At 37.2% G+C, this 25,178-nt stretch overlaps 2 protein-coding genes across 7 annotated transcripts; one reads left to right on the top strand and one right to left on the bottom strand.

The window, feature by feature from the left end:
* The first annotated feature begins 842 nt into the window (after positions 1-842).
* LOC6567838 (probable basic-leucine zipper transcription factor R) lies at positions 843-24,201 on the top strand. Its single transcript, XM_043215222.1, has 6 exons — positions 843-903; positions 1,137-1,880; positions 22,212-22,471; positions 23,000-23,198; positions 23,312-23,418; positions 23,508-24,201. The coding sequence occupies exons 1-6, from the start codon at positions 843-845 to the stop codon at positions 23,637-23,639; spliced, it is 1,503 nt and encodes a 500-aa protein (XP_043071157.1). The 3' UTR covers positions 23,640-24,201.
* On the bottom strand, positions 2,871-20,889 carry LOC6567839. Of its 6 annotated transcripts, XM_032739768.1 has the most exons (7): positions 6,756-6,799; positions 6,483-6,681; positions 6,334-6,421; positions 5,907-6,270; positions 5,349-5,752; positions 3,884-3,964; positions 2,871-3,818 (listed from the first exon to the last, which is right to left on the bottom strand). In XM_032739768.1, the coding sequence occupies exons 1-7, from the start codon at positions 6,782-6,784 to the stop codon at positions 3,655-3,657; spliced, it is 1,329 nt and encodes a 442-aa protein (XP_032595659.1). In that variant the 5' UTR covers positions 6,785-6,799; the 3' UTR covers positions 2,871-3,654. The 6 variants fall into 6 exon arrangements, with proteins under 6 accessions (XP_032595659.1, XP_043070776.1, XP_032595658.1 ...); XM_043214841.1 differs by lacking the exons at positions 2,871-3,818; positions 3,884-3,964; positions 6,756-6,799 and adding exons at positions 4,526-5,149; positions 20,526-20,889; XM_032739767.2 differs by lacking the exons at positions 2,871-3,818; positions 3,884-3,964; positions 6,756-6,799 and adding exons at positions 4,526-5,149; positions 18,410-18,433.
* Positions 24,202-25,178: the final 977 nt, after the last annotated feature.

Genomic DNA, 25,178 nt, shown 5'->3' with positions numbered 1-25,178 from the left:
TTATTGATGTGTATTTGCTTTCCTGATTTCCCATTGCGTCGCATTCCCCCTGAATTGTGTTTGCTTGATTTTTTCCATCTGTGAAAGCATTTCCCATGAGCTCTCGTCCTTGCCACATAAAAGATAAGATGTCATCTGAAGTAAGCTGCTGCAATTTGAAGACTGCTCAAGTGGAATTCGAATGAATTCGACTGGTCTGCTCAGCGCTTTGTTGCCGAGACAAATAGTATTAAATATCTAGAAAGTACTTCACTGTCCTTTCACTTTGTACAACTCGTTCACCGGAATGCTGTCTTTTGATTAAATTATGGACTGCACTCAGCAAAAGGTCGAAGAATTAAGAAAATTGCTTTCGAAGTGAAATTGCACTGCGAGCAAGAAATGCTTTTTGTTAACTTCGAAATCCGAATTCAAAAGAAACAAACAAAGAAAATGCTCGGTCTTATTTCAACTTCAGTTCATATTTATCTTTCTCAATGTGAGCAGCAAATGTTTAATTAAAGCTTCATTAAAATTTAATATGAAACTTTTTTACTAATACTTACTTGATGTTTATGAACAACTTTGCTGACCATATTTAACTATCAAATCTCTTTCAATACATTTAAGCCTCCATTAAGCGCAAATTGTAAGCGCATCAGAGCATATGTGTCTGTGTGTGTGTGTGTGTGTGTGTGTGTGTGGGCATGGTTAGTGGTCAGTTTGTGGTTGTGCGGAGCTTTACAGCAAATCAATGATCCGCCCCGTGGGACGTGAAATTTTATTACCGCAAAATGATTTCATGTGCCAAATATTTGGTAAAATTGGCACTGACTGTCCTTAATGCTCGGACGATGTCCCCAATGGTTTGCTTTGGCTTGGTTAATGGCCTGCCTTTTACGATGCTGGGCGTGGTCGGGGGGCGTATGTGTATGCTGGTCATGCGCTAAGTCCGCTTTAAGTGCACTTTGCCTTTAATCTGACATTATTGTTAACTTACTTATCGATGGTGCGATTATAACGACGACGACGACGATGACCAATAACTGATGTTTGTTTTGTTCATTATTTTGCAGGCATTTGGTACAACAGTGATCGAGACCACCGCGATTGGGTACGCGTTGCCGGGCGATAGTACCCATTGTACCCTGTCAAAGGGTTAAGACCATCATCACTGCGCAAATCGTCCTTCTCCAGCAACAGCAGCATCAACAACGCTTGTCCCCCGCCGCCGCCCACGCCGCATCAAATCCAATCGACAGCCGGCAGCAGTAGCAGCACCAGCAGCCAGCTTCAGAAACATCATCAACAGCATTCGCATCCGCATCCGCATCCGCATCAACAGCATCAACAGCATCAGCACAGGCGTAGCAGCAACTCAAGCCACATAGGCAACAGCAGCTTGGCAACCAAGCCTGCTATTAATTTGCTTGGCAATCAGCTGCAGGTCAACTATTTTGAGTTCCCGCCCACCACTCGCAGTGTTAGCTCGCTGTTGGCCAGTCGGTATACCGGCAACGCCACCACCAACGCCACCGCCACCGCCTCCACACCGTCGCTTAATTGCACTCCGTGCAGTGGCGGTAACTGCAATAGTCCCACAGCCACAGCAGCAGCAAATTCAAGTTACAGTTCTGCGGTTGCGAAAGCGGCCGCTTCGACAGCTTGTGCACTTCTTGCCACGTGCCACGTGGCCAGCAACACACATAACACAACCTCAACCTCACACCGCTACCCACAGCAACAGCAAAAGGAACAGGAACAGGAACAGGCACATCATCAAACTTCAGACAGAGACAGAGATAGAGACAGAGATAGAGAGAGAGACAGCATGGGTAGACGTGAGATTAAACGTTCAAATACGAGTGGCTCCACTTCACGTTCCTATGACAGCGGCAGTGGTAAGTAATACTAACACTAAAAATATCATTTAAAAACTTCGACCACAAAGCATTTATTTTGGTTGTATGTAAAAATTGAAAATGGGCCTGTTAATTGGTTTGGGTGAACAACAGTGAAAGTATCGATTTTAGAATGGTTTATATATTTTAATAATCATACTACTCATAATCTAAATCGACTGGTTACTGGGTACTTTTCGTACTGAGCTTTGACCAATACAACATATAACTAATAATATTTGCCAGATGATTTTCCTTTTCATCAAATTTCCATTTGGATAGGAAATAACGCAGTTGACACGACATAAAGTAAAATGTTTTATTTTTATTTCAAAAAACTTCCGATTTTTTCTTTAGACATAAATAATGAATAAGCTTTTAATCTTAAAAACTCGCATGACAGACTTAAATCTGTTATATTTTTTATTTTTATTATTTTGAGCATTGACGTTACCACGTAGGATGTGTGTGGTATTAAAAACGTATTCTTTTCAATATGTATTTAAATCTATAAATTATGAAATGGATGTGAAAAAAATGTTTTCACAAAACATAAAAAGGTTCCGCATTCCGGTTTTGTAAACGTTCAAAAGACTCGTTTTGTGTTGTCAGTTAAGTAACAGCATTTTGTTGAAAGGACACAAACACAAATCAATTAAGCCTGGCAGAATGGTGGGCGATGTAGGCGTGGCATTACAGTAACCACAAAGTAATCGCCTTACGGACTTGTGCGTAGCTTGGTAAATAGCATTGCAAGTGACATTGTTCTGGCAAATTAAATCAACTGAGATTTGTTGGCAAACTGTCGCCGACTGTCTAAGGACTTATGTGCGGCTTACAAAACTCCTTGCCATCCAAGAGAATGCTAGATGTCAGCGAGATAAATACGAAAAAGATTGACAAACAGACACACACTGAAACCAAACGCACAATGTTTATCATCATTTACTGATAAGTAGATAATAGAAAATACATCAAGTTACTTGCAGTTTTTGCCGGTGGACTGAACTTTATTTATTATCATATTATATTGTCTCAATGATCCCACAACACAAGTATTCATATAAATGCTAAGCTAAGATGGTATATGTGCTATAAACAAACATGCAAAGCATGCACCTGTATGCAGTATATTAGTAAGAAGCACACAGAGAGAAAAGTTACCAACTAAAATGATGTTGAAATTGGGTTTTCGCAATTCGACTTGAAAAAATCGTTTACAAATAGTTTTAAAATACTTAATAATGTCGTATTATTTGAAATATACAAATAAATAAATCCTAAACCCAACTACCATTATTGGTTTAATCTTTAATAATTCTAAAATGCTTATTCAAAGATGAAATCGTACTTATTTCAGGCGTCTTTTGCTATTCACAAATACGTAATTACTAAAATACTTGATGATTCGGACTACTGAAATTGTACTTAAAACCACAACAAATTGCGGGACGAAAGTTATTGTATTCTAAATATATTATGAAGATTTTTTCTCTCTGTGTAGCTTATAAGTATAAATGGGTAAAGATAGTATATATCGAGCATTGTGGAGCAAACGGCAAAGCAGACTAGACTCCGGTTTTTCTATACAATTGCGGTGTTTAATAAAATAGTATTAGGCCAAATCAAATAAAATAAATCGGTTTTTGCAGCAGATACTTTGAGTGTGCACTATCCAAGTACAACACGGCTTAATTATAAGTATGGTTAAGAAAAGGGGAGACCAAATAGGTTTACGTCACGCTGAGGTGGTCAAGTGGCAAGCATGAGATTACTAGGAGCAAGATGAGATTATTTCCGAGATGTTCAAATCGCAGTACTGACGACTGAAACAGTCATACAAAGCACTCAGATCAGCGAGGTCGCAGCACAAATTCGAGGCACGATGGCAGGCACTGCCTGAATCATGGACGGGATCCGTGGGATACATCACGGTATCTATAAATAGTCATAAACGATTGAGTTACTCTCACTACGTCAGTGGCAGAGTGCAAGTGACTCACCTTGCCGTGGCACCGGCCGCAACGGATTGTTCCGACCGGGTGACTGTCGTTGCGGCTCCGCGGGTGTAAAGTCAAAATGCACTGCAATTAAGAGGGACCAAAATGTTAACATTCCTATGAGCGCATGCGTGTAAGAATATATGTGAGTGTGTGTTAGTACTGAGTGTGTGAGTGCTATGTCTATTTATTCAATTAATTGAAACTTCACTTATTTACACTCCACTGAACAAATGTGGCTTGGTCGACCGACCATGCACTTATTCTTAATAACAATTGTAAGCTATAAATTGATAACATTGTTGCGTATTTACTTTAATTAAGATCCACACAATTGAAGCTCCTCTATCTCTTTCTCTCTCAGTGTGTGGAATTTTGCGTACTGCGAATTTCGCGTGAGTATTTAAACATTTAACAAGAAGACAGAGGGTCGATTTTAATTGTTGCAGCTTGTGACCTGTCAGTGGAGTGGCAAAGTATTCAATGATGTAGTGGCAGATAGTGAATTGAAGAGAAATGTTTATGTGGTTAATTAAAGATAAGTGCTTATGTTGCTATAAACAGGACTATAATTGAGCGGAGCATGTGCACTTGTCCATTGCTTATTGCTTTTAAACGGCGACCAGTTAGTAAAAAGCAATTAAGTTCAGAGTTGAACATGTTTATTGGCAGCAGTAGAAAATGAGATAACAAATTACCAGACTAGTGAATGCTCATACATATCACATTATGTATATATATACATATATTTATATATTTATTTATTTTTCATTTGAGCAAAAGCCGTAATGTTTTTAGTGTTGATCAAGAATACTGTTTATTCAGATGCTTGAACCATGTATTCTAAATAAATAAAGATTATTTTCCTGTGTTGCTTTTATATCTATATATATAGATAGATATAAATACTTTTGAAAAACCACCCAACGAAATGCTACTAAATCTAAGGCAGGATTCAGTCCCGTGAAAGCTGTTAACTGGTTAGAGAGGCGATCGCCTTATCGCGTATATTGTCCGCACAAGGATTGACGTCCCAGAAGGCGCCGTGGCAACCGAATGACTCAAAGCAATTGTATCGTATCTTATTGCTGTTCTGCGAGCAACAGTTCACAATTGCCCAAACGCAGGTGGACACCTTGGCTGCGGTTGGATGGGGCGGTCGGGGTGTGGTCGACGGTGGTGCGTTGGTCACCATGGGTCGCGTTGGTCTTTGTCGGCGGGTGGGGCCCTGGCCTGGCCAGGCATTTGCTGGCCGGTTGGTTGTGCGTGCTGTGACGTAACAAGAACGATTGAATGAATGTTAAAAAGATAGATGCATGAGATAGAGAAAGCCACAAAAGCATCAAACCACAGCAAAATAGAAAAAAATAAAAGCCAGAATAATGTTATATACAATTTTTGATGATATGATATATCCATATGAACTGATAACTTGCTATGTAGCTGTTGCGAATGCCTTGATACTTACGTCCTTGTCGATCTGAACTTTCTTGAGTGGGTGACTGCCAGCTGGGAGGGGGTGACTGCCAGCCACCACCAGAGGCACCACCAGAGCCACCACCAGAGCCACCACCAGAGGCACCACCAGAGGCACCACCAAAGGCACCACCAGAGGCACCACCAGAGGCACCACCAGAGGCACCACCAAATCCACTTCCAAAGCCACCATCACTTATCGGTTGTCTCCTATCTGGCCGAGGCTGCTTGAATTTTGAGAAGTCGGCATCATTCGGATTCGAATTGTGAAACAGGTCATTGTCGTCAAAATCGCCACGCGTTCCGAAAGAGATACCTGTTGGGGTATTTGGTTTTCGGGCTTGCCAATAGCTCAGTTTTCCATTATACTTTGGACGGTTTCCACGAACCGTATAACTGTAATAACAATTATTTATTCTAAATCAATCCAGATAATCTAAATCCATTTATAAATTATTCACTGAATCGTTTTACATTTTTTTGCAAAGAAATTCAACACGAAACTCATTTCTAATTAAGAACTGGATTTGGTTTGTTTAAGTGTACTTACCGCTGATAGTGTGGCCTTGGCTCAACGGGTGCATTGTTTAGCAGTGCGCGTTGTTGGCCCAAATAGTGACGATAGTAGGGATTGTCGGCGTGACGACGATGGCGACTGTGATATTTTTTGGGATACTTTTGAGGCAAATCCTCCTTCGAAGGCTGCACAACTTGGGCAACCTCAAAGTTGTCGGCGGCAGAGTCATCATCGTCCATTACTAATGGTGTCTCCGGGAGCACATCAAAGACAATCTTCTCCGTTGGCTCCTCAATCCTCAATTGCTTCGCAGCGGATTTCAAACGATGATGCCGAATACGCTGGTCGCCTCTGAACAGTTTTGGATGGAAAGTTTTGGTCTCGTTCTTACTGGGATCTGTGTACAAGTGAATACGAAATCAATATTCAATAAATCGATGTGTAATGCAAATAACCTTACCATAATCTTCGTTGACAAAGTCCTCCTTGTACATGACCACCGGGTGATCCTCGTGCATAACACCGTCCACAACTCTTACATGATGGAACTGCAGCGATGCAGAGATGTTAAAATTGTAACTGTATCAAGAACTGTGCCCGGCTACTTACCTCAACATTGTCCGCATCCGGTGGCAGAGATGCAATGTCTCCTTCATTTTCTGTGGAGGGTCGACTGGCTGCTTGGGCCACAAAGAGCAGCAGAGTCAGAGTCAGGACCGGAAGTGCAGAACCGGCTATTTTTTGCCTCTTTTGTTTCATATCCTTTGGTCTTTTGGGGTGTTTGCTGTGGTGTGGCTTGGAGTGGTTACTACAATTGACAGAGAGCACAGATTCATCATTGGTTAGTTGAAGGAGCACAGTGCCAAGTTTTATTGTACGAACTCAATCTTAATTAGTTGCGCCCGACCCATTCGTAGTAGCAAACTTTTGTGGCTGTAAATTTTGTTGTGGTTTTACTTTTCGGAGTTTGGCAACGCCTCGAGTTTGCTTTAAATTAGACATCAACTTTTAGTGCAATTTTTCTTAGCTTTGTTTAGCTGCATGTTTTGCCTTGCGGTAAACTTTTCGTTTACTTTTCTTTGACATCTGTTTGGTGTTTCTAGCATAGTAGCTTGAAATTATTACGGCACTTTACCATATAACCAAAGTGGCCAGACTCGTTTAGACTTTTTCACGCAAACTTTGCTTGGTAGTCCCGAAGACGAAGAAGAAGCCCAAACACAATAGTCAAAACCTCAAAAACTTACAACAATGTTTGTCTAACTTCAAGTTTTCACTAACTCACTTTGAAATTGTATGACTTCTTTAAAATTTCGAATTTAAATTTTTCAATTATTATTTCTTATATATGATGTTGATGTGTTATTATGTCGATGCGCTTCGGAGATCGAATCGATACTGAGCTCATGGTAGGCGAAAACGCTTCAATTTAAAGAAAAACGGGCAGCTGAATATGTTCGTCATAAGCACGTCATATATATATGTATATATATACTATATATACCCTGGAACAATTGAACATTTGTATTTATTTAGAATTACGAATTTCCGACGATCTGCTCTATTTGTACTTATGTATGCAATTCTATATAATATTAATTTTAATTGGTGAATAATTTGCTTAAGCCCCATAACAGATCTAGGACACAATATTTTTCCTGTTAATTTCAATATATTGTGATCATTAAGGTGAGTAAGGTATAAGTGTCACTCTTTTTCACTGTCAAAAATGATCGATTCTCAGTGAAGATTCGAGTACTTTCACAAGCTGGCTGACAACACGTAAAGTTGACTCATATATACATACACAATAATGTTTTTTATCACCTGCACAAATATTGATAGCTTTGTTTACTGCATTAGTAATACAATGAGTATACCAAGGGGAAACGCTTTACCCTTATCTTTTGCCAAAGAGTTAATTAAAGTGATAACATGATCTACGTCATATGAGATCTGAGAATCGCTAAAAGCCGCAAGTCATATTTTCAGCAGAAAAATGAAAATACTTCTTCCCACTTGAGAAAACCATTTAAAAGTTCCATATGTTCTGCCCTGGTTTTTATCTGCTTTTTAATATATATACATATAAGATAATTCTATTAGAGTAATCTTAAGCAATCGATAGAAAAGAAGCTGGTTAACAGAATTAAATAAGGTAATTTATAGAAAAAGTTATTATATCCCATTTATCCATTTTTCAGGATATAAAAATATATTCTAATTTTCGCAAAGTTGGCAAAATATATGTTTTCATTTTTTTATTGGTTGTCCATTTACAATTTAGCATGTCTAACGGCAATTTTGTATCACATAAGTTAATAATGGAAACACTTTTCGATATGCAAAACATTAAACCCAATGAAGTGTGCCACAAAAGGGGGCAACTGCGGTTCTCATTTTTGCTGACTGTGAGAAAATAAATAAAATCAATAATTCGCTTTACGAACTGAGCAGGATTTATTTTCAGCAATTTATTTATTTCAGATATATTTTTTTTTTAAAAAAAGTGGAACAATTTGTGTATTATTTTTATAATTTTAATATTATTATTGAATTGTAATGCACAATAATATTTAGAATTAAATTTTGGCTTGAAAGTGCAAAGATATTTAATTTTGTCCTGTAAAACCTTATTGCATTTTAATTTATTGCATTTTTTATTTGTTGATATTTAGTTTGATGAATATTTTATCGAGATATAAATATACATATTTATTTGTTGAGAGGCTTTAATTTAAATTGAGTGAATTTTTTAATACCGATTTTCGAGAATTAGTAGACACGCACTTAATTTAGCTGAACTCATCAGTTTAAGTACGTAACACAAATAAATACAATAAATGTCGTACAAGGACTTGTCAGACTGGAGCACCCCATAAATATGATATTAATAGAACATAAGTCATACGTGAAGCATAATCAGGCTACTAAAATGTGGGCCATTCACCACTTAAGTAATTATTTATGGACTGAAGTGGGGGCAACACTCAATTGAGTGGTTAAGTGTTTAGCCATCCGATCAGCCACTTGCCTTGCGATCCGCTGACCAATGAACCCACCTGTCGACTGACCTACAGGCAAATTGTATTTCATAAGCGACCAAGAAACTTTTAACAAACTACCAGACGAACGCACACATACAGCTGCATTGCAGACAATATGGTTACACTAAAAAAAATATTTTCTATCTTTTTGAAATTACACTTAAAAGCTAAAAAATTTTGCGCAGCAACACGAAATCGCTATGAGTAATTCCCTAAATATTGATCATGATCTCATTTTTAATTGTGAAATGCTTTCGAAAATGTATACAAATACATGTTGTCTTGCAAGAATATTTAATCTAATCTGAAATTTTAATTAAAGGTGAATCGTAAGTTAAATATAAGAAAGTATGTTTTTGTCACTTTTTGATAACAAAAAAATACAAATTAAATTTCTAAATTCATAAAATTTTGTGAGAGTGCAGGGCCACACGTCCGTGCTTGGCTTGTTGCATGGAACTGTGTAGCAGGACAAGTGCAATTTGGCCAAATGAGCGTAATGTAACCATTTAGGTGGTAAACTGGTCACTTGCCACAAAATGACGCCAAGGGCCGAGCCAGTCAAGCGTGTCCTCGTGCCTGGCCAACTACTTCTTTGCTACCACCTGGCAGAGTGATGGCGATGGCGATGGCGATGGCGATGGCGATGACGATAATCACACTGTTTGCACAGTGACTTACACGAAGCGGACTCTGAACTCTGTGGCAGAGCTTATCTGAATGAATAGTTGACTGGCTCTATGAGCCAGGACATTGTCGTGGTCAGGACAGTGCTTGTAAATCGGGCGGCCTAAAGGTGACACGGTATTCGGTATTCGGCATTCGGTTTGGCAACGATTTTAATATTTTTCAGCTACGCAAACAGGCTGAGATGTCAATCAGAGTTAATTGAAAACATGGAATTTGTCTAGGAAAGCTCATCAATGTCAAATAAACAAAACACATTGCCAAAAGTGATTAAAAGTAAACAAATCCGTGTGTAAATAAAAAATATGCAGCGAGGTAAAAATATTTATATTTTCTTTTTTGGCAAGGCAATCACTTTTGATGACGTGCATAATGAAAACTAAAGCAGACTTAACTAAAAAACATTTAATTTAAAATGCTGATGCATAAGCTCATTTCTCACAAAAAATACAGCAAACAGTTTGTGCCAAAAGCACGTGACGTGAATTTAAATACCTTTGCCCACATTAAGTAGCTTACAATGCCCGACTACGGCAAAAGAAAAAGCAAGCGCCACAGCAACAGCAACAGCAGCAGCAACAGCAACGTTATCCTTGCCGCATTTGTTTGGTTCTATTCATGTGTCAAAGTGTCGTCCTGTCATATACCCAGAAACTCACATAATAGCTGTTGCAGCAGCAATGCAAATGCCATTTAAATTCCCTTTTAATAGCTCAGCGGCTCTCAGTGCAGTGTTTATGCTGCCACCTTCTGTTTCGGCATAATTAAGACTTTTTCTGCAGCCCAATCAATGCACACATCACAGTTTTGTTCGCTGTTGCATTGTAATTATGCGATGCCATTGTGCTGCCTAATGAGATTTGGTTCGTTCAATGATGCGTATACGTAGCACGATCGATGGCACCCATTTTTCCAAGAAACGCCATCAGCTACTGTCAGTTTTCTTTTTTCTTTCTTTTTTTGGCATAGGTTTTGTTTCTGCTTTTCATCTTTTGCTTTTGCGTTTATTTAATGCGCTGACACAGTGGCAGTCCAATACACTCCTCTTTGCTGGGATATGTGCTATTTGCAATGTGGTCCGCATAAGCAAATATTGAAAAATGAATGCCTTTTTTCTTTGGTTTTCATGGTTCCTTGGGTTTAAATTATGCACGCTGCCTTTTCGCTTATATTCTGTTCTTTGTTGTTGATCTGACTGGGAGCTTGGCCCACGGGCCAAAAACTGCCAACTTTTCTTATTATTGTTAAAAATGTTTTTTTGTTTCTTTTTTTATGTGTGCCACACACACACATATATATATATATTTATATATATACTTTGCATTACGTTCGTAAAATGGGGCAGAAGTGAAAAACAATACAAAAGCAAATTCTCATTCTTTGCTGGAGCAATGCACTGTACAGAACCATTGTACAGTTTGAGTCTGATCATTAAAAATATATGAGGCTAGTGAGTATTATATTAAAGAACCTGCTGCAACTTTGCAAATCAATCTGAGGGAAAACATGACTCATACAATGTTTATCGAACTGAAGTCTTTTAAATTTCAAATTGAATTCATTCTAGATTTTTCTCCACATTTTCAGTTTATGAATGAGTCAAACAATACTTAAGCAATGTTTAAATAGCGATTATATTACTCCTGACTGGCATAACTCTTGTTATCTCGACGCTGTCCAACATGGGATAAACTGTATACAACTGGGAGTAACACAGTTTAAGGCACCGACATGTGATTTTCACAGACCGCACACGAAATTACAATGTTGATGAGGCAGGCGGAGGGGGGCGGCACAACATTGAAGCATGGAGAGCAACAACTATGAGTAAATGCAAATGGGTGGCAAGGGGAGACTGTGGCAGCTGCTACAAGTGGCTGTCAAAGTTGCTCGGTTAGCAAGCATGCTCGTTGTGACAGGACTGGCGCTGGGCTGGTTGCCACAAATACCACTTACCCAGGATCTGCAGTTCTAATTGCTAAAGTTGGGCCAAAAAGGCCAAAAGCCGAAAGAGTCGGGCAACCAAATTATATGCACTCGGCGGCGGCAGCACAGCATGCAAATTCTCAAAATTGTGTGCCAAAAAGAAAAATAAAATGAAAAACATTGAGAGTTTAAGCACTGGGAATTTGGTTGGGAAGGCTCAGTCCTTGCGGCCAGTTTGAAGTGGCGCCACAAAATATTTATTAGTTTGCATAGCCAACAATTCAGATTAGTCTGGGCAATCTGTCTGATTAGCACGCAGGCCAAGTGAAAGTCAAAGATATTGTGTGTGTGTGTGTGTGTGTTGGTGTGTGTGTATATGCCACTATACATAAATAAGACACGCCCAATTGACTTAATGGCAATGTTGGCAGGCGCCTCAAGCAAAGACAAAGAATTGCTGCCTATTCACTCGCCAGTGAAAGCTGAGTTTTGGCCCCATGATTTAAGCAGCTTAACGGTCATCAAATGGTCATTTTCATTTTGTGTGCTGCTTTGCATGCATACACAGGACGCAGGTCGCAGGACACGGGACGCTGGACGCTGGACGCTGGACGTACTAAATTAATGCCAATCGGCTGCTGTGGAGTCTGTGAACAGCCATTGAGCGAAGAGCAACCAGCAACCAGCAACCAGCGACCGCCAAACGAGCGACATACAATTGACAGCTAAATTGTCTGTCAATTTGTCTCGCTGCCTGATTGCGTTCTCGACTGCTGTTTGTGAGTGGCTTTGTGTCTCTCCATGTGTGTGTGTGTGTGTGTATCTGTATCTGAGTGTTTAGTTTGCATTGTTGAGCATTGATTGCTGTTGTCACTGTGCGACGCCTGTGTGTTATTACCGCACAATGAACCAAAATTGTTGTTGCAATTGTAATTATTGTCTATCTATCAATCGATGTTGTTGTTTGGTTGATGCCACACACAGTTCAGCTATTGCTTTCTGTCAAGCTGTGTATCCAATTGCCAGCCTGTCGGCTTTTTTCTCAGTGAGTGTGTCTGTGTCCTCTTGTGTGTGTCAGAGGTTCACATTTGGCGTCAACTACGCAGGGCAAGTTCAGGTTTATCCAAATTCAAAGAACAGCTCGCTCACACAAGATTGCAACTACACTTTGCAAAAATGTGTTATAGTTTTTAAAAAAAAAAATCTCAAATGGCAGCAGAGCCCATTTTAGAAAGTAAAGTTCTAAAACGAATGCTAAGCTTGGTAATAAATATGTCTTATCATAAATAAAATGGTATATTTTTCAAAATTGTTATATTCAATTTGATAATTTCAGTAAATTTTATAAATTTAATAATGAAGAAATTATTTTGGATATATATTTTCCTAATATTTGCTGTTCTTCGGGTATTGAAGTTTATATCAGGAAAATATATATATGGTTTATGTATAATTTCTTATTCTATTTTCGAAAATTTCATTAAATTTCAGTTATCTATTTATTTTTTGAGAAAGCAATTATTTCTCAGTCGTATAAATTTATAAAAATTGATTCGGGTTTTACTTTCAAGAATTTCCATTTGTATATTTCATTTTATAATGATTATATTTATTTTTCGTTTTTTTTTTTTATTTTAAATAATTGATTAGAATTATACTTTTAAGAAATTCATTTTGTAGGATTCAAAAATCGTTTCATAAAAAATCAGAGTTATTCCTCGGATCCTGGTGCGATTTTCTAGATTCGATTACATATTTTTTTGCAAGTGTAGCTTGAGCTGACTCCAGCGAAAGTTTTGCTGTTTTTTTCGCCTTGTTGCGGTTTTGTTTGCTTGTGCTGCTTTTTGGGTCTGCCAAACCTCCAGGACTGACTTCTGGCAGCTCCTGCTCACATACATACATAACACATACACACACACACACGCACAACCAAATATACAAATATGCGTGCTCAAACGTCTGTATTGAGGTTTGCCCCACTGTGGAAGCAGTTGCCTAAATAATGCAAAGTAGAAGCATCAAATGACGGCAGCAAATGTGACTTAAAGTTTTAATGAAAATACCGAGCCGAGGCAAATATGGAAAAGCACTTACACTGCGCACTCACTATGTACGTATATAAATATATTATAATATATGTGTATACGACAGCAGATCCCTTGAGTGCCATATACAAAAAAAGTCTACACATTAAATTTCAAGTGGCGCGAAGGCATTGGCCAGCAGTGCACAATAAATCCAAGGAAAAAGTAAATATCAGCCATATATGTGGAACTCAATGTGGCGTCTGCACAGGAAATTGCATTGAGTGCTAAAGAAATTATGTGCCAATTGAATTTAAAAACAAACATGTGACATATACGTCCCATTGGATAATATTGACCACATACCCTATGCCTGACAGCCAGCAGCTTATTTATAGTCTCTGCTCTTCGACAGAAACAGTGAAAGTATTCATCTCATACTGGTCGATCCGTAGGATACATTTATTGTGGCCAGTTTGGTTAACAAAAAAGGTGACTTCACTGGTTTACAGGTTGCCAGCCCACATTTGTGTAGGCTTCAGCAGTGTTGAGGTTGGCAGTTAGTTACTGCCAATATCCACTGTCAAGGTAACTTGATTGTTATGTAAAACAGCTGGTTTTTAGGGGCCAACAAGTTGACAAACACGCTGATGATTCAACGTAAATTGTACCCAGCCTTTTTATTACATTTTTTCCTTGGAATATGTTTTTGATGTAAAGACAATTGCACGATCTAGTTTACCGAATGGGCTGAGACCCGCCAACTAGTTCTCAGTCAAGCTATATTCAATATGACTAATCTGTGTGTAAAACTATCAATTTCTACGGATATCTATAAATGGCCGGCATTTACAGCGTGCGACATTTGGCTGCCACCCACGAGTCAAAGCCGGTCTGGAAATAAATCATCATAAATCATAAATCATTTCGTGTGTCACGACTGCAGTTTGCATTTTGTCGTCAGTCAATTTACCTCAATCTCAATGCAGGGGCATGTCGCACGAATTCAATAAATCAAACACGCGATAAACCCAAAATGTGACCAGGCAATCATTGGCACGCCTCATTTGCTTTTTTTTTCCTAGTGTGTAAGTGGGCGTGGCAGCTGACTACTGACTGCTAACTGCTGACAACTGTGAATGTCACCTAATGCGGTCAATTAGTGAAACAAAGGTCTCTGCCACTCTCTCTCTCTCTACTAATTAAAACGCGCTGAGCAAACAGTTAGTTTTCCCCAGCATAATGGGAGGCCAAGACACACACACATACACACACACATCACACACACACACAGTGATATCAAAGGGGCAGAAGCACGTGCGAATTGGATTTGTGAGGCGTCGTTACATTTGTACGCTCATTTAGTTTGTTGATTGATGCGAAACAACGGAGGGGTGTGGGCCATGTTCTCCGCATACTAACACGAGATAGAGCTAAGCAAAAAACCATAAAAAAAAACGAAGCATTACGCATACGCTTAGTTGGATGATTAAGAAGATAAATAGCGAAAATGTGAACAATATATATATATTGAGAAATCCGAAATAAGAAAACTTTTATATTCAAAAATCTTAAAATTCACATGAAAAACATACAAATAAAAATATAAATATTCAGGAATATATCAGAATTTATATATCTAACATATTTTTCATCAGCATCAAAGCCCAATATATTTACTTTGGCTAATCTGTATTCTTGCGGCAGAGAATATATATTTTTCGCCGTTCGCAAGATTGGTCATATGAGCAATCGGTCCAGAGATGACCGCTAAGCGATCCCAACTAAACTCTTTAGCTACAAGTGCTCTAATTTATTGAATATTACAAACAAAATTTATCAACATCATTCAACTAAATTCTATATTAATTCTATATATATAGTCGGCATAAGAGCATAAGTTCTTGAATGAAAATCAATTTTTTTGCCCCGATAAACTCTCTTACAGCTTTCATCTCTCTAAGACTTAACTTTTCTAAATTGATTGTCTTTGATATTGTGCACACATACAAAACTCAGAATCTCATGTTTTGATTTTTAAACTTGACATTCGCATTTTCATTGTTTATTTGCACAATAATTTGACAATCCGAGCAATAAGGAACGTTCTTACTTGATATTTGGATCGGTTTTTGGATTTTTTGACTTTAGAGTCTCTTAAAAATTGTTTGTTTTAACTTATGCATTTACCGCTTTTCTTGAAAATTAAAATATTTTGACTGTTTTTAACCATATGAGTCATGCATAATGGCGGAAAATGTATCTTAGGAAAGCAGTAGAAACTTGTATGAAAAGTGGTGTAAACTTCTGTTGGAAATTGTTTTTAAAAATATAAAGGTTTATTATATAGTACTTTTGTTCGATGTGAGCTTAAGCAAATGCAATCTGAGCGCTGCTGGAGTCCACTCAGCTACGGTATATAAATGTCTGCGTGCCAAAGATAGATCTTGCTTGTGATTTTTAACAGACAGCTGTCATTTAGGCACTCATCACAGCCGTGGATTCTCGCTACTTTCTAAATCTTGTATCAACTTGTGATCTTTGACAGATTACTTCAGTACGCTGAAGAATTACCTCATGTCCAATGAGCTCATGCTGTTCATCGAAATATTTTTAACCCAAGTAATTTCCGTTTCTTTGTGCATTGGCCGTGACCAAAATCTACGAGATCTCAATTAGGTTGAAAGATGCTATAAGTATCCAGTCGAAAACAAAAATTGTACTTATTCGCAAATTGACAGCGGATGTACAATATGCCATTTTAGTTAAATAAAGGCTTGTGATTATCACTCGTAATTTAACTTTAATGCTCATTAGGGGGTGTCGTTTTGGGTTCGCCTCTCATGTCCGACATGCCACGACACGCACTGTGATTTTAGTATTATTCGCACAATTATTGTTATTATTGGTGCTCAGATGGCCAGCTTAATTGCACCCAATTTATGACACACACATGTGTGCACAAAACTTAATTGCAAATGGTTTTGGATTCGCACTTATTGCAGGAATGAGCCTTGTTCACACCTATTTCAAATATCGATTCGAAATTGATTCGCATCACAGACAGCAACAATAGATAACCAGTAATTTGGTATTTTAATTAAATGCATTTATTTAGGTGTATTTGATGGAATGTGCAATCAATTGAAAATGACATCAGGTCATACATACATATCAACATACATATATATATATATATATACTTAAACGTTCATTGTTTCTCTGCATTAGAGCTGGCAATATACTTAATCTTTATGTTAATTTCATTATAGAAATGACTTGCAAAACTCGTTAATTAGCTCGTAAGTGATTATGATGATCATACAACGGCCAATATATAAATGTATTATGTGGTATTTAACGATTTTAATACCAGTATGCTAATCGTAATAAACATTGTTATTGACTGACGCTTTCCTTATTATTAGTATTAGACACAACTTTGAGAACGTCATTGAATTTTCCGTCTTCTTGCCGGCACCTTTTAAAATCTTTACTCACAATTCCCGAGGGTCGAATGATGATGAATAATTATTCAGAATCGTAATGAAAAATCGTAATTTATGGAGGTGTGTGCTTTTGGACTTGCTGTAGAACTATATATATATATATATATATAATAACGATTACTATTTTTAAGTGTCGACAGTACATTTTTGTGGTTGACCGTTTATGGTAGTATTGTTGATGTGTCGCACGTGTCTGCGGTTTTCAATGGGAAACTAACAGTTTGCTCGTAAATCAGCTTCTGGGGTGTAAAACTTTTAGTAATACTATTTAATTATGATAATATTGATTCATTGTATTTGAATGTTTATCGATTAGCATTCGCGCCTTTTAAAATGTTTGCCCATACACGTTATTTGTTTGTCATAGTTCAATGATGAATAAGAATTGTGAAAACCCAAAAGCCAAGATAAGGCTAAAAATGCGTCATAGCATAAAGAATGTGAAAACCCAAAGAATCTCAGCGAAATGAACACAGAAAGGTAACTCGACCAGAAGATTCGCAGTAAATCTTAGGCAGAGATACTCAAACCCAAACATTAAAACATTCAACGAAAATAAGTTTAATAATTAGCAAGAAAGTGGAATGGAAACCGAACAACTTTTATTCAGACGAACGGATGAAAAGTTTGTACATCCAAAGCCCCTTTAACCCATTTAAAGCGGCTCCAGGGTATTAACAAAATGAAAAAAATAAAATAAGAAAAAAAAAATGATTGAACACTGAATGCCAAAGCTGAAAGTGAAAACGAATAAACAAAAAACGCAAAATGTAAACACAGAAAATATAAACAAATTCGTTGCTTCGGCAGATATATTTATCCAATAAATGATGTGCGGGTGAGCAAAAAGTACAAAATGCAAATAGGTTGAACTTGAACAAGCATAAAATAAAATAAATCACTAAAAAAAAAAAAACTCAAATACATATACCATTGTCAATATTCGATATACATATGTAGGTATCACAACGAACTAAAACTAATAAAGATGTTTTTGGACCAATAAAAAACATGCTGGCACAAAGGCCACACAAAGTTCAACCTCAAAAACCATTTCCCCCAAAAACTTGTCGATATTTTGAAATTCACATCCACGTACAGAGTCTTAATTGTGTGCAAACAGCAGAACTAATTGCTGCCAGGTTTAATGGATACAAGTATCTTAGAGCTACAATGTATGAACATTCGACACAACTCACAAACACGAGTATTTCTTGTAGTATAAGTTTGAATATTCGACGCACAACACGAGTGCTTCTGCAGTCAAACACGAAATGAGACTGGAGCGAAGTGTTTAAGTCGAAAAAGAACTGGAGACACGTTTCGTTTGAGGTCCAACTTACTTTTGTGTGGAGGCAACACACATACATCAAAATATAGATACATATATGTACGCATACACAATACAACCAAAACTTTATGCACAATGCTCACTTTTTGTATGTTTTGTATACTTATTTTTTGTTGCTTTTGGTTTTTTTTTTTGCTTGTTTTGCTTGCTTGTACGCTTTGGCCAAATTAGCAACAACCGGTTTACACTGGGTGTCGTCGAAGGCAGCGGGAGGAGTGCCAACAGCAGCAGCAGCAGCAGCAGCAGCAACGGCAACGGCAAAGCTAAAGGTAAACAAAAGCCGCTCTGCTCATTAGTCGCTCACTCGCTCAGTGCGAGCATTGTTGGGGAGCACGGCATTTAGAGTAACAAATGCCGCTCAGTCAAACATTTGCAGGTTGATTTCTCATATCAGCCAACCCACTGATGGGAGTGGAGTCGAACTGTTTTGGGTGCAGCCAGCACTTGGCAGTCGTGGGAGCGCCAACAAGGTCGTGAGAGCCGCGAAAGGGGGAAGAGCGAGAGAGAGACAGATAGAGAGATAACAGTTGCCAACACTCAGAGAAAAATCGTGTGCAAGTCATCCGCAATCAAATATCTAGCTGTCTGTCTTCGAGGTTCGAATATCTATTCCAAATTAAGCATAAGTAATTCTTTTAAGATCAAATCTTTACTTTTAGACTTGAGGTAGTAGATTAAAATCTTAATCAAAATTTGAAATGAATATTAATCAATCAATTATAAATAAATATGTAGCTGCAAGTAACCAATTTCTTGATTTAAGTAATATTTGAATATGCTTTTAGGAAGCAACTGTTTTAAACTAAAAGCAATCATGCTTAGCATGGAACACTAAATATGTTCTTAATATTAGGTTTTACACAGCTGGTGCACCACTTTCCCTTTCTTTTCTCTGAGTGCCTCAACGGGAAATTGTCGGACCCATGATACTAAAACAAACTACGTGGGACACTGATCGCAACGGTTGAGTCGGCACAGACATCATAAAGCACATATCTCCATAGAGACCCTGAACATTAATCTTTGCGCAGATGATGCATATTTGCACGTACGATCGGGAACTGTACCCGACTAACTGATGTACTTTAGCAGTTGCTCTGCCTGGTCTCGGACTGGTCTAGATTCGCACATGGGGCGTAGGGAAACAAGTTTAACAAGCGACACCAGTTTCCACCGGTTTTTTTTTTTGTTTTTATCAATAATATTAATTTAAGTGATTATTTTTTTTTATTGCATTGATACTTCCATGTAGAAATTCAACTTTTATAGTACACATTTAATAGGCACACTTCAACATTGACTGTTCAAAAACTGTTTAAATATTAATTGCATGATAAGCAAAAAAATGGGTAGCTTTTTAATAATGCCCACTGGGTCGTTGACGTAAGATACGTGAAAAAATGTGGAACTTATATTTATATAGATATACTCTCTTGACGTCAGCATCTAAGCCGCAGCGAATAGAATTAATAGGATTTAATTTGTGATGAGTTTGTTCCCAAATGGAAATAACAGTTTTTGGCAGATCACATTTCCAAAAATAACATGATTCACAAATCAATAAGGAACAATAAACTTAAGCCACATCTAAGCTCTACTACACAGAAGATTAAATACCCTTATAAATCGAAACCGATGGATATATAGATGGCAACTAAAATGCATTATACATTTGAAAAACGAACAGATTGTTCCAGACACTTGTTGGCATATAATTAGACTACTACTTACGTTACAAACTGAACGATACAATTAAAACACCGATTGCCAGCGTATAATCGCAACAAAAAAAATGAGATCATATCATGTGTATATATAGAGAAGCGAAAAAACAAGTTGCATAAACAATTCTTAAAATTCAAATCAGCAGAAATCGTGCGCAAGCAATACAAACATACAAACATTGATAACTCGCAACTTATATATATACTTGCATATTTCAAACATAACAACAAACAATGAAGGTGAACTGTTATCAAAAGGTGAACAAAACATTAAAAAAAATTAAATAAAAATGAATGTAATTAAGAACAATGGTCAAGGAGATCTCTTAGCAATTAAATTTTACACACATAAATCACAGTTTCTTTACAGTTCATATTGCTTACCTCGTACTTGGTTATTGTTGCTTTAACTGCAGAAGTGCTGGAGTTTTTTTCTCAGTCTCACTGTTTGGTTCTCTCGAAATAATTCTCTCCCTTTGTTTTAAGTGCTTGAAGAGTGTATTGGTGAACGGCGGTCTGCTGCCGTCTGTCTTATAACATATATATGAATTATAAATGATTTCTGTGGCAATTTAAATCAATAAAACATTCGATCGTTGATTGTTTGACTTGCCGTTTATTATATTACGCGTGTTCGTTATATGCTTGAAGATTCGTATTTAAATTCGTATTCGCATTCGTATTATTTGTTTTTTTTTTATAGTCTATTTATGCTGCTTTTTGTGCTTCGTTGTCACACTCGATTCGGGTTTCGCTCGACCGTCGGCTGTGTTGTCTGTCGGATATTGTATTTGAAACTGAAAAGATCTGCCGCGTGTAAGAACTTATAATTATTCGTGCCCGGCACTTATTCGATTGTGAGCCCGCGAAGAGAGCACAGCCAGTTATTTGCTCTCCTTGAGAGTTATGCTCTTTGTGGAGGCATTCTTGCAAATAGGATTTTTGCTCGCAGCTGCATTTAGTATTTATTTACATTATTTAGAATTCCCCATGTGAATAACTTGGTTGTGCTCAAAAAAGTTCAAAGTCCAAAGTTCGCTGATATGCTTTGCCGACAACGTCACAGTTGCGAGATAGTCCAAAGGTCTTGTATTTTGTGATGCAGGATGACTAATACTTGCAATGCGATATCTACAGTATGTAAAGTATGTATTCGTACTGCACTTGAATAAATATATGCTGAAGAGTACTTTATGGATGCACTGTATAGTTATGTCTGGCCCATCCCATTTGAAATGCCTCGCTTGCCATATTTACACTCAAGTAAACATTTATACGAGCTTTTTGGAAGACGTCCAATCAAGGCTATAAAATATGTCACGTTTTATATGCATTTGAATAGATTGCCATTAACGATGCAGGTGATAATGTATGCTAACTACTGCTCTCCAAAGGCCTCGACTCTTTTTCATTCGTCAATAAAAATCAATTGTATGCATTTGCTTGTATCGTGAATATTCGCATTCGAATTACAATAAAATAATAATATGTTTTGCTAAAGCTTTAAACTCTTCAACATTTAGTTACCTTAATATTGATAATATTTTCATTAAACAGAAGATAAAAACTAAAAAATCTTTTTATGTGAAAACTTTATTAAAATCAAAAAGAAATATAATTTTATAGGAATAACTAGAATTCAATTCTAGTATTTATGTTGCTTATATTTTATAATAATATATAAAAATACCTTAGAAATGTAGGAAAATGCGCCCTAGCTGCGCAACATTTTGTGACGGCATTGGCGCTGTGCGTAGAGGGTTGGCCAGTGTGCGAGGGGTCGCGGGTTCAAATTCGCAAGACGAAGATTTTTAAAGAGTTGCAAATTATGATTATTTTTAATGCGATTCATCATGGCATAATCGTTCGACTCAATTATAGACGAATAATTTCCGCTTGAATCGCAGAATAAAATGAATGGTTAATGCATGTGTCTACTGACATTTTTCCAATTGAATGACAGTGTTTCGTGCAATTTCCTCACATTCTATTTTTATTATTTTGATGCAAAGTTGAGATATGTTATTCTAATGAGACATTGTTCTTTGTTTCGGTTACTCTACTCAATAGCAACCACAAATTTTGTTGGCAAATTCACGCAAAGCGTGCGCCGCATCGTTCAAGATGTTAAAGACGAGGGTGCCCCAAGTGGCATGACACGCGATGAGGTCATCGAAACCAACGAACGCCTGCGCTCGCTACGCCTGCGCCTCGAGGAATCATACGACACAGTGAAGAAGGCACTGATCAACCTCATGAACAAGTACGGCGACTCGAAGAGCCATCGCAACATCTTTCAGCGCTATCCCATGCTCAAGCTAATGATAAAGGTTCGTATTCCAGCGGGTTTGGCTTCAAACAATAAATAATATGTCGACACTGTGGCTCTGAGTATGAGTAAGAGAATAAAAATTTGTCTGTTCAATTTAAAAAAGGAAGCAGAAGCCACATTCACTAATTCGTAAATAAGCTTTTAACAATACAGGAAATGTGTCATAAATATCATGCCAAAAGAATTAAATACACCAAATTCTAAACTATGAAATTTCTTATTATTTCTGAATCTTAAGTTGCACAAAAAATATTCCAATTAAAAGGCGATAATTTAATTTTAAAAAATGTTTAACAATAAAATTATTTCCATAGATTCAAATTAATAATAAAACTTGCTGACTTCAAGTCAGACAAAAAAATAAATTAATTAAAAAGGTCATAATATGACTGGTTTTTGTTTAAATGTTTTTATATTAAAAATTGACAATTCAAATTTCCCATTCGGTCCATTTATTTTTCTGTGTGCATTGCTTTTTGGAGCAAAGATAAATATTGATGGTGCAAATTACATGTATTATTAATAGGAAGTGATACGGCTGGAGACCCAGTACTGGACGTTAGTGGATATACCAAGGCAGGAGAAGCAGGAAACCGTACCCTCGTACGTAATGCGAGCCTGTTCAATTATGGAAAAGACTCAAAAGTCTGGCGAGGGTGTGAAAACCTCGGCTCGACTTGCCGAGGAGGCTGCGGAGCGCAGGGAGCGCATGGAGCGGTTGGAACGTAAGTTGATAACAGCAGCTAGCCGGCTGGCTCGACTCGGCTGGGAACAGTGATTAACAGCATCTCTCTCTCTCTGTCTCTCTCTATCTCTGTCTCTCTCTTTGCCCCAACAGACATGACAACGGCGCAAATAGAGCTGGAGAACACACAGCTGATTAATGACTTGTATCGTTTGCTGAAAAAATATCTGGGCTTGCGGCATTTGATACGCGTGCTAAAGGTGAGCAAAGTGAACTGACCTCCACTCATGGAAAAAGTTGTCCTCATTGTCTCTGTTGTATGTATGTATATGTTTGTGTATCCGAACAGGAAGAGTACGGCAGCTCAAAGATGTATCCGATATTTCCACGTTACACAATGCTCAAGGACATGATAAAGGGCATTATGCACGACCCAGACTATATGGAGGTGTGTCACGAAACGCTGGCCAACTCTAACTGAGCCGAGGCCTCCGGAAATGGCAGGCGTCGCATGAGTGTCATTTGAGAGGGACACACATAGACAGGACTGCATACACAAGCCCAACGCAGGATGGGAGTGTTGTGCGTGTGTTTGTGTGTTCGAAATTCACATGCGTCTTCTCTGTCATTCCGTAAATGTTTAACATTTTTTGAAAGACTTCTTCCGATGTTCTGGAGAATGGGCGATGTTAACTTTTTGAATAGTTAGACACAAATCTTTAGGTAATTTTAGCCATAATAGTTGGCAGAACAACTAACTAACTAACTAACTAACTAACATACAAACTAACAACTACACGCAATACCCCACCATAGAAGTAAACTACTGACAACTACAAACTACCGCAATACTATTTACGACATCAGATTAAATACTACTTGGGTACAGATACACTTTGGTACTTAGCACTAAGAATACCAACAAGCAAAAGAAACGCATTTATTTTAATGACTTTTTGAGATGAATATAAAAAGAAAACAGAAAACAGAAAATAACTAAAAATGCGAATAATGATATCTGATAAAGCGGATACTTCATATAATTTTATAAAAAATTAAAATACTCAACTCAAAGAAACAAAAATCATTTGCTAAGAAATCCTTTGGTTCTTAGCTTCATTTTTCTGCTTTCCAAATGATCTGAAAAAATGTGTACCCAACTCAAAAAACAATTATATTCATATACATACTTAAATATATATATATATATATACATATACATATATTTATATAGTTAGACAATATCAGGGAAATGTTCCCAAAAATTTAATGAAACAACATTTCTTTACACTTTTTGAAGGAAACACCAAATTTATGCGGAAATATCTAATTACTATATTCAAGTTAAATAACTCAGGATCATTTGTTATGGTTCCTTGACTTTCCCAACTCTCTTTGTAGCAAAACTAATTTACAAACAAAATGGAAACGCTTTAAATGTGTATTAATATATGTGTATTTTACAAAAGCTTTAAGTCCTATGCAATTTGTTATAAATAAATACCGCCCCACGAACAAAAATAAAATGAATAATTAAATCCAAATCGCCGTTAATGGATGTATCTGTGTACTATATATTATAGCTTTAATCAAACCCACAAAAAAGTACTAACAAGAGGACACAATGCTAATACAACTTTTATACGAGACCAATGACAAACTCTACGAGCTTACACCACTAAAATGAAAACAAAAATGCAAAAATGCTAATTTTAATTGAATTCAATTTAAGCCTAAGCGATATGTTTGCAAAACTAAAACACAATATAATTTGCCACCCAAAATGCACTTTATGTAAAACGATGCCTAATATCAAACTATGAAATCTATGCGGCACTTAAATCAAATGTAATCTGTATGGCAATTTAAATATAATTTTCTGGTTATTGTGATTTGTAAATTGTCAACTCATTTTTTTGCACATTATTGAAAGGAACAACAACAATTGGAACTACTCTAACTTTACGCTATCCAACTACAACGCTGATACACCCACCGAGATACACTGTCCGACATAGCA

This window comes from Drosophila grimshawi, unplaced genomic scaffold, assembly GCF_018153295.1.
Source record: "Drosophila grimshawi isolate 15287-2541.00 unplaced genomic scaffold, ASM1815329v1 contig_311, whole genome shotgun sequence".
In the NCBI taxonomy this organism is placed as follows: Eukaryota; Metazoa; Arthropoda; class Insecta; order Diptera; family Drosophilidae; genus Drosophila; species Drosophila grimshawi.
The sequence above is the reverse complement of the archived record's forward strand: the minus strand, read 5'-3'. Positions and strand labels throughout refer to the sequence as shown.

What these genes read in the sequence shown, in the direction of transcription:
- LOC6567838 (XM_043215222.1), top strand. Translation starts at nt 843, where the DNA reads ATGGTTTGCTTTGGCTTGGTTAATGGCCTGCCTTTTACGATGCTGGGC. An exon ending in TGCTCAAGCTAATGATAAAG is followed by an intron (nt 22,472 to 22,999) that starts GTTCGTATTCCA and finishes TATTATTAATAG; the next exon opens with GAAGTGATACGGCTGGAGAC. An exon ending in GCGCATGGAGCGGTTGGAAC is followed by an intron (nt 23,199 to 23,311) that starts GTAAGTTGATAA and finishes TTGCCCCAACAG; the next exon opens with ACATGACAACGGCGCAAATA.
- LOC6567839 (XM_032739766.2), bottom strand. Translation starts at nt 6,784, where the DNA reads ATGGGTCGGGCGCAACTAATTAAGATTGA. An exon ending in CGGATGCGGACAATGTTGAG is followed by an intron (nt 6,422 to 6,482) that starts GTAAGTAGCCGG and finishes GCATCGCTGCAG; the next exon opens with TTCCATCATGTAAGAGTTGT. An exon ending in CCAAGGCCACACTATCAGCG is followed by an intron (nt 5,753 to 5,906) that starts GTAAGTACACTT and finishes TTGTTATTACAG; the next exon opens with TTATACGGTTCGTGGAAACC.